The sequence below is a fragment of the Columba livia genome, chromosome 1 (genome assembly GCF_036013475.1).
Source record: "Columba livia isolate bColLiv1 breed racing homer chromosome 1, bColLiv1.pat.W.v2, whole genome shotgun sequence".
NCBI classification, from domain to species: Eukaryota; Metazoa; Chordata; class Aves; order Columbiformes; family Columbidae; genus Columba; species Columba livia.
The window spans coordinates 8684902-8699095 of record NC_088602.1 but is presented as its reverse complement, the minus strand read 5'-3'; the positions used below and the strand labels follow the sequence as shown (position 1 = coordinate 8699095).

General features: G+C 37.4%; 1 protein-coding gene across 36 annotated transcripts in view; it reads right to left on the bottom strand.

Annotated features, from left to right (window-relative positions):
• DLG2 (discs large MAGUK scaffold protein 2) overlaps nt 1–14194 on the bottom strand; it is a 1055145-nt gene that overhangs the window by 237769 nt on the left and 803182 nt on the right. For all 36 annotated transcript variants that reach the window (XM_065049757.1, XM_065049758.1, XM_065049759.1 and 33 more), the window contains one exon: nt 8367–8435. In XM_065049757.1, coding sequence (XP_064905829.1) covers nt 8367–8435 — 69 coding nt within the window. The remainder of the gene's footprint in view (nt 1–8366; nt 8436–14194) is intronic.

Genomic DNA, 14194 nt, shown 5'->3' with positions numbered 1-14194 from the left:
AAAATGACATGGTGACACTTGTCATCTTCGCATCCTACACATCAAAAACACTTTGCAAGGGCTGAGCTGCTGCCATTTTTATTTACCTGGGTATTGAGGAAAAAGAGGCAGTAAAGACAAACGCATTTGCATGCTCAGCTGGCAAGAAATCAGAAGAGCTCTTGTCCAAAATGAAACTGAGTATTTCCACATGACAGGCAGCTTGGATCATAAAGTTGCAAGCCAGTGCTATGGGCAAAACTAGGTCAACACAACTGGGTATCCACTGCATAGTAAGCTGTGTAGCTCAAAAAAATGTTGGCCCAGTTATTAATCCCTGTCTCTGGTGAAGTCAGCAGATTTATGTCTAAAATGCTGTCAGTGCTGTTTTGTAATTTTGGCCTGTTGACAGCAAAATTCACATTCTGCTCCTGGATAATTATGTTCAGAGGAAGCTCAGACAATAATGGGGAAATGTCAGAAGCCGTGATTAGAACACAATGTGTTTTGGTTCCTGCTCTGTAGCCTAATCAGGTCATTTTAGTCGTGACTCAAATTTGGCTGTATAAAGACTGACCAGCCACTAAATGTCTTCATATTTCTTTCATGTCTGAGCATCCTGCAGGATCTGAAAGGTGGATTCAAGAACAAACAAGTGTGGTTGTCATCGTTATAGAAATAACCTTTAGCCACAACGATATTGCAAAAACTACAGGAAGCAGAAGGTACACGCTGATTCACTGCAACATAATAAATGACTAAGATTTTTCAAATATATAATGGTTTACATTTGCGTAGTGTACTTAGTATGAAAATGGAAAAGGAAAGAAAAAGAACTTATGAAGATAAGCACTGGTGATATGAAAAAAATAAAAGAACTTATAATGATAAAGCATTGTAGCATGTTACGAAGTTATTTCTTAAGCAAACAAACTACAATGCCAGCCACTAACCAGATGATCTCTTAAGAGCAATGCAGAAATAAGTTATTAATAACTGTCAATGCTTCAGCCACAGTTGAAGAAAAGGCTAGTTTTGATAAAGCTAAAGATGAAGATGTTACGTATTTATTCACCTGGTATAAAAGTTTATAGTAATCTCTTTTAATATGATGGTTAAGGAGATCTAAGGACGGGTGCTCCAATTTTCCTTGAATATTTGGGAAGCAACATTAGGCCCCTATTAAAATTCTTAATGAATGTAATTCTAATACATATGAAAGAACTTCAGGCAGAATGCAGATAAATGTGATAAAGGAGGTAAAAGGATCAAACACTTAAAGGTGATATGGTGATGGGAAATAAGAGGTGAAAGTAACTCAAATGTGAATGATGTTTTCTTGCAGTAAATGTGTAGTTCTCTCCAGAATAAAGCAACTGAGGCAAAGGTAATTCGGGGTGACTTATTTTAAAAGCTCAGTGTTTTTTTTTTGAAGGCAATAGATGGCACTCTGTAGCTACCTGGTAAAAAGGAGCAGTCTAACATCCAGACTCTGAAATGCATCCTCCTGCCTCCAGCTTTAACTCCTTATCCCATTTACAATTTCTTCAGTGATAAATACTGCTGAAGGTAAGTTTCTAGGTGCTAACGAAGTGCACTAGCACTTTAATTCTGTGTGTGCATGTTTTATGCCCTCCTGCAGCTTTGTACCAAATGCAAACAGAGAAGAGCAGCAGGGGAAATCAAGCAGGAATTAGAAAGGAATGTGGGATGAAAATATTCCTGGACTGACAGAAGGTAGCAGAAGGAAAACAAATAATAGAAAAAAGCAAAGGAAAAGAGAGAACAGGATGAAGGGAGACAGTGTACCTGTAAAGGAAAAGAGGGGAGGAATTGAAAAGGTAGAGCAAGAAGAAAGGAAGATTTACGATCATAGAGCCAGGAGCAAAGGAGCAAATAAAGTGCTGCAATCCGCACAAATTTACAGGCTCAGAAATCAATGGGAGAATCAATTTGTATGGACTTGGTTAGTTGCTTCAGGGAATGCATCAGATCAGATTCTGTAAAGCGCATTATAAATTGCAGGCCTGATGTAACAGCGAAGTAATATTAAATTAATATTTGAAACCAATAAGTAGTGACAAATCAGAGTGGGTGAAACTTTGACACTGAAGGAAATTTCTCCTGTCATAAAAACGTGATTAACAAAAATAAATCAAAAAAATGAGACATATTTCCTCCTTAACATTTTTGTGTGTGTGTGTTTGGTTTATTTGTTCATTATTTTGAAAACAACTGAGTGTTTTCTATTTGCTACATTTGTACTGAATATTTGTTTTGATCAGTTTACTCTTTTACAATAAGAAAATGGTAAAAATCCCTATCACTCTTTTATAGATTGCGAATCCACCGTAATGAGAGATTTAATTTAAGACATTAAAAGCTGGACTGATAAAGGAAGGGGGAAAGCTTTCTGAAAACAAGTAATTTTTATAATAATAAACTGAAAGAAAATCCATTTTTAATTTGCTTATTTTGTGCTGCGGGCTACATTGAAGAATACAGTCAATTTTAATATGCATCTCACACTGACACAGCTCTGCCCCTGTTTCTTTTGCACCATCTATAAAATAGGGGTGTCGATTTTGTGCTTTTTGGAACATCAACAGAAGCATTAAGCGCACTGGGTGCTCAAATATCAGACACTAGAGAGGGTCCCACATCCCCTGTGCAAAGCACCACACACATATAGTGCAACAAAAAGCATCCAAGTGACTTAAAGTAGCAAATAGCAGGAAGGAAAATTGAAGTAGAGAGAAACTCTATTAGTTGTTTAAAAAGTCACACATTAGTAGTACATCAGGGAGAAAAAATCCTCAAATCTAAGAGCTGAAAGCGCCTTTTTCTTGAGCAGTGTGGTGTTTGGTTCTGACAATGCACTGTGTGAGCACTGAGCTATGTCGGCTAAGAGTCAGTTAGCTTATTAAGCCATTTATTTTTGAATACAACACTTCTAGTTTACCTCTGAAGCTTCAAAAAGTGTTGATAAATAACCACAGGCTTCTTTCAGACAGCCAAAGGGAATTTATACTGGAAGGACCTAAAATGGGTAAATAGACTGAGCGTTCTTCTTCACAGCATTTAACACAGAAAGCTAAGATGGACAGAGAATGTGCCAGTGTGGATGATGTTTTAAAATCCAATTGATCACACAAGAGAGAATTTGAAATCCTAAGTGGCTGGAGGACTGGAATATGCACACACACCTTTACAAAAGACATCAAAGTTCAGGCAAAACCAACCTTATTCGGCTTATTTAAATTTTCTTTAGTACTTTCTACAATTCTGCTTCACAACAACTTAAAGTAAAATCTATCTGTGGTCCTGTCATCTATTGCTTTATTGCAATATCACCTTGGCTTTTACTTTTCCCCTTGTTATTCCCCCATTAGGCCTGGCAAAACCTTTCCATCACTATATGAAACAGCATCACCCCTCGCTTTCCTCCTCAGCCCTCCCTCTGATCTGCCTTTGCTGTGACATTTCCAAAATACAGCATCCTGGGGGTCGTGGGGACCTGGCAGAGCCTCCTTCCTCCAGTCCCCATCCCACACTGCCTCAGAGCACCAGTGTTACCCTGTGGGGTCTGATCCCTGATCTGTGACTTCTTTAATTATTATTATCATGTTTTCAATAATGATTGTAAGTAACAAAAATACAGAAACATTCTTCATATCTATTGTTGTCATCCGAAGCATCACAGTTCAGAGGGGTAACTTTGTCTTAAACCGAGACACTGTTTTGGTTATGTGCAAAGCATTCGTTTAACATATATATTTCATGTAATTGGTTAGTGACTTATTGTTTCATTATACTAAACATGGACATACTAACAACTAAGAATTCAGCCTTTAATGAAATATTTATCACATCACATAAAAAAATATAATTTTGCTTTATACAATTACCCATTTTTCTTGAAGCAAGTATTTTATCTGTTTATTTGACTATGTTTTCCTTGGCATTTCTTGTTGTTGGAATGTTGGCATTAATTGTAGAAACGATACTTCATCCTAACTTAAATACTGACTACATTTTTAATGCATTTATTCTTCAAACATCATGCCTAACTTGTCACAAACTTTGAAGTATGTTTAATAGGAGAGAGCCTACTGGGACCCAGGCTTCAACCTGACTGATGCATGCATGAGGGCACTGGCTTGTACATGTGCAACTTTGTTTTGTGGGAGCCCCTCTGGACTTCAACAGTCTTTCATTTTGCCTTTTGTAGAGAAATTAAAGCCTGCACACCAGGCAGTGTTTTCTGCTTGCAGCTGGCAAGATGGAATTGGCATACAGGAACAATCTCATCCAAAGAGTGAAACTGGTCTGTATTTTTGCCATGATGCCTGACATTTACTTTAAATGCACAGGTGTACGTCTCCTAGATTTGAGAAATCTTACTGATTTCTAGAGCGACAATGTAGGAGAGTTAATATGCTCTTTAACTTTGAAAGGGAGATGATTATTCCAGTACACTTATTAATTTATGCTTTGTCTCACATAAGCACTTGTCTCTGTTCCCGGATCCAGGAGGTGCATTATTTACATGATAATTAATCAAAATAAATCCTGAAAACTGCATCTGTTCCACCTGCTATCCCCGGCACAGGCAGCTCCATACCAGAAAGGTTGCTTTGCATCCTGCTTTTAATAACTATCAGTTCTGTATTCTCATAGAATCATAGAATGATTTTGGTTGGAAGAGACCCTTAAGATCTCCAAGCTCAATCATTATTCTAACACTGGCACTAAGCCATGTTCCTAAAAACCTCATTTACACGTCTTTTAAACCCCTCCAGGGATGGTGACTCCACCACTGCCCTGGGCAGCCTGTTCCAGTGCCTGACAACACTTCCTGTGAAGAATTTTTTCCTAATACGTAATCTAAATATCCCCTGGTGCAACTTGAGGCCTTTTCCCCTTGTCCTATCACTTGCTACTTGGGAGAATAGACCAACACCCTCCATGCTACAACCTCCTTTCAGGCAGTTGCAGACAGTGATAAGGTCTCCCCTCAGCCTCCTGTTGTCCAGGCTGAACAGCCCCAGGTCCCTCAGCTGCTCCCATCACACTTGTGCTCTAGACCCCTCACCAGCTCCGTTCCCTTCTCTGAACTTGCTCCAGCACCTCAAGGTCTTTCCTGTAGTGAGGGGCCCAAAAGTGAACACAGGATTCGAGATTTGGCCTCACCAGTGCCCAGTGCAGGGGACGGTCACTGCCCTGGTCCTGCTGGCCACACTATTCCTGATACAAGCCAGGATGCTCTGGGCCATATTGAAACCACTTTTCTATAAACTATTACTTAATGCATTCAATGGTTCTATTCACCATGAATGCTCCAGCTTTTTGGTTTGTTAGTGAAGCTGGATCAGATGGATTGTTGACAGGCAACCGCATTACACTGTCAGGAGACAGAAGTGTTCAAAGGCCCAGAGAACACCTAAAAATAGCAATGCCTCTGAGCCATGTTTTGAAATATCAATACACAGTCTGTCAGTAGCAAGCATCCTGAATTACTTTTATGAGACGCTTTTGAAACACAAAACAGTCTGTAATATCTGTCCTGTTCAGAATAAAAATTCTTACCCTTAGTCATGGTTCAAATGCTGTTTATTTACATATAAATATTTATATATATTTGAGATATTCAGTGATGTTGATAAATTTGTTTAAAATTTCCATGAAAACACTCTTGATCAAATAAGTTGAAATCCCAGTTTCTAAGCAGCTCAGCAGAAGAGATTACTGGTAGCATATAAAATACAATTTAGTCTGAATGTCAAGTGCAGAGAGAATATCAATCATACACCACTAACGATATAGCTTCATGCCATAGTACAGCAGCATTTCCAAATAACAGGTTCTAGTTTTCATGCAATATTTTTCCTATTTTGGATACTCGCAGTTAAAATTGTTCATTAAAACTCCGACTAACAATATTTTCAAACCCAACAGTGAGAGCTTTCTAGTTTTTAAACTGTGCAAATAAATTATTAGGGAAGTTACTAATTAGACCACACTAACAATGACATCAACTGCCAGTGGAGTGCATGCTTTTATACATATAATCAATCTGTTCATGTCATGTAACTATGAAGAATATATGGCTTGAATATAAAGAAAATACAATCTTTAAAGATTTCTTTATTTTTTTTCACCTTGCTACTAACTTTTTTACTGTGTATGAAGTCCATAAAAGCCCTTATTTAAAAAAAAGAAATATGTTTTTACATATTAATACATTACCTATATGAAGAAAAAGAATGATTAAATTCTATTCTCGCCAGCTCAATTATCACATATTCAACAGGGTGGAAAGTAATAAATGCCAGCAAATACAATTTCCCTTGTATTTTTTTAACCCTTCACAGGACGCAATAATTATCTTATTTCAGTGGCTACACAGCCAGTCACAGTCCCAGTGTCAGCATGCAGGCCATTAATCTCGGTGTGCGCCAGGGATGCCTTGCCAATAAAGCAGCTATTTACAAAGTGCCTCTCAAAAGCAATATGATGAGTCACTTAAATACAGGACTCTACTTATGGAAACCCAGTTCCTAAAAGAGAAAAATAACTTTGTTTTGACCTCAGAGTGTATTAGTTATAAACATACTTAGCAACATGGACTTCACAAAAGCACTAGAGTAAATTGAGCCATAACATAATGAAATATTTAGGGCTGAGCTGATTACTTATTTTTGCTCAGCAGTATAATAGGCTAACAGCCCCACTTTCCTATGTGGAATGAAATATGACTCAGTGTAAGTTGATTAGTAATAATTACAAGCCAGATATTCTCTACCCCCTGAACAGCAGGAGACCTGCAATATCAATTGCAGATTTCCTGTGCTGTAGTGATTCACACACAATATATGCAAGTTGTCTGTGTGGCCAGTACATATTCTGCAATTTATCTATGAATTCACATAGACAGATTGGTTTCCAAATTTCAATAGGAGTTTAAACCTGTAGGCTACCTCCTGAATTGTGGAGTCCAGTAGATGAAGCCAGAGACACCATAATATAATTTCTTTCCTTAAATCTCAGTTTAGCAAATTGGTAAGCTTGTTCTTGAAGCTCAGGTTTATTTCAAACATCAATTTATTCATGAGGTGATCTGAGGAAAAGACAGGGCAATTTATGTTGACTCTCTATTGCTTATAGAGAGAGAAAGAAATCCCAAAAGAGGGTGTTTAAATATGGAGACCGGTTGCCCAGAGCTTATGAAATCTCCACATTTGGTCAATAGTCACAGCTTCACTGGACAAGACCCTGAGCAACCTGATCTAAATTGGAAGTATCCTTGTTTTGAGCAAGCAGGCTGAATGATGAGGGCTTCATTTATAGAATTACTTTCCAGATGATAACCCTTGAGCCATATGCACCTTTCCTGTAGTAATTTCATTATTCAGTCTTGGTTTCAATGAGTAATAACTACAGCTGTCATTTTAAATAAAAACTTAAAATCTTAGATCCTAGATCTAGATAAGAAGGAAAAAAATTGAAACTTGTGAGAAAAACATTTCAGGCTTCACTTAGTGGTGGATTATTTCACATATCTACCATTTTACTTGTTGACTGCACCACAGTAAAGTTGTAACATAAACCAAAATACAAGATAACATCTTTCCTCCGTGTAAACTTTATAGATTCTTGCTTTTATCACTAGAAATAAAAGCTTTGTAATAGGACCTGAGAGCAGCCAATCACAAGTTATTACCCATGTCTACAAAATATTTCAGACAGTTCCACACTTCTGTGGGAGGGGAGAAACAAATCTAACATGTTTTGTAAACTACAATACCTAGTGTAACCAAAATTTGTGTTTGTTAAATATCAGATTTTCCTAATATCATAAAGATGCAAAAATATTAACTTGTGAATTATTCATATTTTGCCCAATTATTTCTGTTAAAATGGAACCAGTACTCAGAGCTATCACTCTACAATTAACACAGTAACATAGTGTTGCAGTATACACCAGCACAGGATTATTATTCTCTATCAGTACTTCATCCTTAGTCTGCTTTGTCAAAAAGAACTCATGCACACATTAGCAAAACAAAGTAAAACTTCATTGGATATTTCTAGGATTAATGGGAAACATTTTACTGCTAATGTGTAAATATTAACACTAGCCAAGTGAGATGAAGAGATTGTAGGTAATATATCTCCATGACCGATATTCTCATCCCCATGAAAACCAAAACTTTGAGTGTCTAAGAAGGATCAGCACTAATTTGAAAGTATTTATTTCTGCATTTCACAGATTTAGATGCTGTGGCATGCAAAACCACATCTAGTTCACAGCCACGTGTGTGGGGGTAGTTCAGTTTAGTGGCATCTAAGAGCTCTACAGCAGCTTCAACAGAGAATCGTCTTACCCTTCCACAGAAATGGTCCGCTGCAAGCTCACCGTGGGAGGACGCGTTGCAGTGCTGTGCTGGGAATGACTGGATGGCCAGGGAAGAATAAAGAAAAGCAATCGTTAAAGAAATACAAGTTTCTCTTATTGTCTCTAGCAGTACAGCTAACGCCAAAACAGAATTAACAATCAGATTGTTTTACACGTGCCTAAAGAATTTTGACTTCAACGATGCTCATTCCTTCAAAAGAGGCCTCAACGCTATAATCTCTCTTATTTAAAACCAGATTTAACTCCTCACTAAGAGCAGACAATGAAGAGATTAATTCCCCCTTATATTTCTTATTATTTTAAATATATATATATGCACAGTTCAGTGACTTAAAATAACTTAGATGCTAGTTTTTCTGCTAAATATACTAACCATAAAACACAAAGTCCATTTCAGAGCAGAAAGTAAAACAGTAAACGATTATGTTATCAGTCTAATTCTTAGTGTTTTTCAGGCAGAATATTCAGTAAAAGAGGACAAGCGTTGCTTATAATTGCACCACAATGTAACTTTGAATTTTACAATTTTCAGCCAACATTCACTACTTCTATCAGATTCTAAGTAGCTTCAGTTTTTTCCACATGAAATGATACCAATCTAAGACATAACATTTAGAGAAAAAGCATGATATTTTCTAAGCAAAACACAGATTCTGTCAAAGAAACATCTTTTTGATAGAAAATCCTGAGGTTCAATACCTTCTCATATATGTTTTCATGGTTGTGGAACCTTGTTACTGTATTTCATAAACCACATAAATTACACAGTATGAGTTAACTTCAGTATTGTACTATTGCATTATAATATTGTACCATTACTATTCCTGTAAATACAAACGGATAGCAAAGTAGCATTAGTCAAATGCAGTTCTATGATAATAAATTGCATTACGTATCCAAGACAATGTGTTTAAAAAATAAAAATAAAAAGTAGAAGAATCTGGGTGTATCTTCTGATTAGTTTAAATGGCTACATCACATAGTGAGGCCCTGTATTAATTATGCAAAGTACACAGTAAAAATAAATCTTTCAGTCGTTTTTATATCACTGATTCTATTAACTGCAGACTTGTCTTGCTTTCAAGCTTTGTATACAACTCAAGCTGTTTGTTCAGAAGCAGCACACGTTATTTTTGTTAAAAGCCAAGACATTCAACATTTGTGAGCAACACCTCTGTTTTACATGCATTTTGTCTCGTAGCACAGCCAACACTGTCTGACAGAAGAGATAGATTGTTTCTGTGCAGCACATCGAGTTGTGACACACGGTGTCGCGCCACAGGATGAACAAAAGACCTGCTGGGATTCCCCGCTGCCACCATTGTGCTCCTGTGTCATGTTCGTAAACCGCTGCACTCACCCTTGTTTTGAGTATTTCAGAAAATTCTCCTCCTTATGAGGAGAATTAGAGAGTTTTTAATCATTTTTATAGCAAAATATAGGATGCGCAGGAGTATCATAAGTATCCGGCTTCAGGGTGTGAACAGAATAGTTGAGTTAGACAAACTTTGAAGAATAATACTTCAAGAATATTGGTTAAAATTTGCACCTTGCAAATGAATACCTGTTTTTAGTGCTTGCGCATTTTTAAAAATTTAAAGTTTAGGTTCTGTCCCTCTACAGACCTGGAAGAGCACATACATCCTTAGATTCCTGGGCCCCTCAGTTCCAGAAGCACAGGGAACTGCTGGAGAGAGTCCAGTGTAGGGCAACAAAGATGATGAAAGGAGTGGAGCATCTCCCGTGTGAGGAAAGGCTGAGGGAGCTGGGGCTCTTCAGCTTGGAGGAGACTGAGGAGTGACCTCATTGATGTTTACAGATATATAAAGGGTGAGTGCCACAAGGATGGAGCCAGGCTCTTCTCGGTGACAACCAATGATAGGACAAGGGGTAATGGGTTCAAATTGGACACAAGAGGTTCCACTTAAATTTGAGAAGAAACTTCTTCTCAGTGAGGGTGACAGAGCCTGGAACAGGCTGCCCAGGGGGGTTGTGGAGTCTCCTACTCTGGAGACATTCGAACCCACCTGGACACCTTTCTGTGTAACCTCATCTGGGTGTTCCTGCTCCGGCAGGGGGATTGGACTGGATGAGCTTTTGAGGTCCCTTCCAATCCCTGACATTCTGTGATTCTGTGATTCCTGTCCTGGCTTCCCACACAAAATTAGTAAGAAAGGGAACAGCCTCTCTCCTGAATTTCTCTGCTCAATACATGAGACAGAAGGGGCACGGCAGAGCCATAACTCCTCTGTCCTTTCCCTGTGCAGCTTGACTCGCAGAAACTTTATTCCCTGAAGCTGCATCAAGAGATGCAAAAATACGGTTGGTACAAGGAACAGAAACCCTGCAGAGAGGAGGGACGATGATGGATGTCACGGCTCTCTAAGTCACACTGTGTGCCAAGGGCTGTTTCTAAGAGAAGGATGGTAAAGCTGCGCCTGAGCTGATGCCAAATCCACTGTGGAGACTTTAAAACAAGCAGCTCAGATACTTGCAAAAAAGATTTTAGTATTGCCCTATTTTTACTACAGCAAACTTATTTATATAGCTCTGACCAGCTCCAAAATGAGCAAAATTATGAGAGCATTTAAGGTAGGCTTTTCAGCTGCTAAGTACCAAAATCGAATAATTTCCCTTTTATGTACAGAATTATTAACTGAAGGTGGTCACAAAAACCTATTGGATAGTAAGCACTTGGGATGTGGCTATGTTTGGGTGTTGCAAATAATGCCTGTATTCAGTAAAGTAATTTATAGACAGTGAATTATTGCTTCTTCACAGGAAGATTCAAAATGAAGAAAGGGACCAGTCTGATCACTGTGATAGGCTCGGTCCCCACAGCAATTGTACATTTTACTGATGAATTAACTACCTTTCAGGATTGATACATAACCCAGGCTACTTTGTGCAAAACCTGAAGATTATAACCTCTCTGTTTCTAAACCTTGTATATAATGGATGAATAAAACCTAAGAATTTTGTCACCATACCATTCATAATGGCCTTTACAGAATTAGCAAAACCGCTTAGTCTTTATAAAAGATCTCTGATTGACATCACACACATGGAGTGAATTGCTTTTCTGAACAGAGACCTTCCTAAGTCTAAAGCTGGTATCAGCTGCACTCTCATAAATTTATTACTCGATTTCACTATTCACTTATGCTAAAAAAATTGAACATCTTTTTACAAATGTAAATTATGATCGTTTAAAACATATGATTCTTATTCAGCAATGTTGGTGAAAATGCTATTTATGAATTTTAGAAGGAGAGTCATTGTTGAAACACAAAGTTGAAATGCGAGCAAACAGCATTTCCAGAAGTGATTGGGAGAACCAGGTTCCTTGATTTTGAGTGTCTGCTCTAAAACACTTCCATAACCACACTTTGCCAAAAGAGGATATTAATCCCTTTCAGAAAATCAGATGTGTAACACCTTAGCTGAAGGGCAAGTACCCAGAACTCACTAACTACTTTTCTCACCTATTTGAGAAATCACATCTGCTTGGTATAGTAGTTGCCCTCACACAGTCTTGTTATGGCTGGAGCAAGAAGCACCAAATTAATGCAAGGATTATCCAGACAGTCTGGCAAAAGAATATTCAGAGGAAAGAGCAGATTTTTGGGAAAACAAAATACATTTCCATGATGGAGTGGGGAAAAAATAAAGACTAGGATGGCAATATTATTTTCTATTAAATCAGGTGCTCTATTAAGTAATGTGATCCCATAACAACTATGAATTAAAGCAACGATTTCAATTAAATATTCTCCTGAAATCACTAAACCATTCAAGCACTAGATGTCACCACTGTCCCTCACTAGAATGATTACCTTGTTATGCAAAGCTGTGGAAGGAACCTTGTATTTTATTCCATCCAAGTGAGGGGCCCAGCTATTGGCAATATTCCACTAATTAGAAACCCTTTTCCAATCCTAGGTATTTGTGACACAGAGTTCAAATGAGTCTTTGGCTTTTTCCATGAAAATAATTTATAACTGGTGATATGAAAGCTATTTTTTTTTACATGATTATAAAAATCAAGTTCGATGCTCAGTATAAGCTTATGGCTTCTAAGGTGTCATCATGAATACAACACCTAAAAATCAAAAATGTAGTTTAACCCCTGCTTGACACAACTGGATATCCAGTTGAAGACAGAAACAACAGTCTGATATAATTCCAAACAGACTTATTAAAAAGATTAATCTCTTGGTGGCTTCTGTCAAAGCGGTGGAAGCAACAGAAAGAAGCCATTTCCATCATATACTTAGTATACTTGTGCATGTCTAATTGCTTCTGTAGCACAAAAGCAAATAAAAGGTATTGAGTTATTACCATCAACATTTTCTATGTTGAATTCCTAAACACAGACATTTACATCCCTATTGAGACATGTAGGTAGGTAGCATATTTTTACGCTCACAGATCTAAGTATTCAAAGTTCGACATTTAGGCTTATAAAAATTCTACCCTTTCCCTGAAATTATACAGAATGAACGTCTCAGTAGTTTCAATAGTATAAAGTAATAATGTTTCAATATACTACTCAATACTACTGCCACACGAGATGGATTTTCCCTGAAGAAATGAATCTCTCATTCTATGAAATACCTGTTTTAACTTAATTCCATTGAAATTTAGTTCATGGAGACAAGAACAATATACTATTCTTGTAAGACAATTCATGTGAACGAAGAAAAAAAAAGAGATTATAATTGAATAATAAGGGGTGAAACAGGGAGTAAAGAATCCAAACTCTCTTTTTGAATGAATTGAATTTGCTTTTTGTTTTAAACCTATTTCTTGGGCAAGGTCTGCCCTCTCTTAACTTTGTTAAATACTAAAAACAGAGAAGTCTTGTGTCAACATGAAAAATTATTATTATGAAAATAATATCAATAAGTATTATAGTAACAAGAAGGCAAGTAGCCAATCTCAGTTTTAATTCTGTTCTAGCCCAAGGATGCTCTGAAGGCTCTTCCTGTTGTGTGGGTGATGCTGAAACTGGAGGCAGTATTGTTAAACTCGTATTTCCCTGTAGCGACCACATGAACCACTGCCTTCCCTTCACAACTTTCACCAACACACAATATCCCAGAGACTGCCTATTGCATTGAGGGTGGAAGAAAGTAGGTTGTTACAATCTAAATTTTTCCTGCTCTCTTTTGCTTGTATAAAAACAATAGACATGTTTTTTACACACAGAGTACTAGAAAAGTCATCAGCTTTCCTCTCCCAACCCACCCCCTGTTAATACATAACAGCTGCCCTCTATTCACTATAGCCCTGACTTAGGAAAACTTTTGTTTTCATTTATCTTTGTTTTGACAAGTCAAAACTGACAGTGCAAAAGTCACTATTTGCTTCCTAAATCAGTTGACTTGCATCTTCTCGTAAAGAAGCAGTGATGCAGCAAGTGGCACAAACTGGATAGAGGCTCCCTAAATACTGACTTTGGGGGAGAATTCTCGAAGTCTCAATTCTAGAAGTACCACAAAAAATAAAAGAATATGAACTCCAATTGCCTGTCAATAAGTTCGATGCAGAAAAAACAAGAAGAAGAAGAAAAAAACAAAACCAACCAAACAGAAAACCCCCAAAACTACAGTTCCAAGTTATTATTTGTTATTCACAATACTAAAATAATAAAGATCGATAAATACATTATTGAAAAAGTTTCTCTGGAGGACAGTGAAGGGAACACTAACACTGGTTGTATGATGTATTCTCAGAATGTTGCTTCTTATGTCAAGGATTGGAGGTAGCAGTGCAGTTTTTTATAAAGCTTTT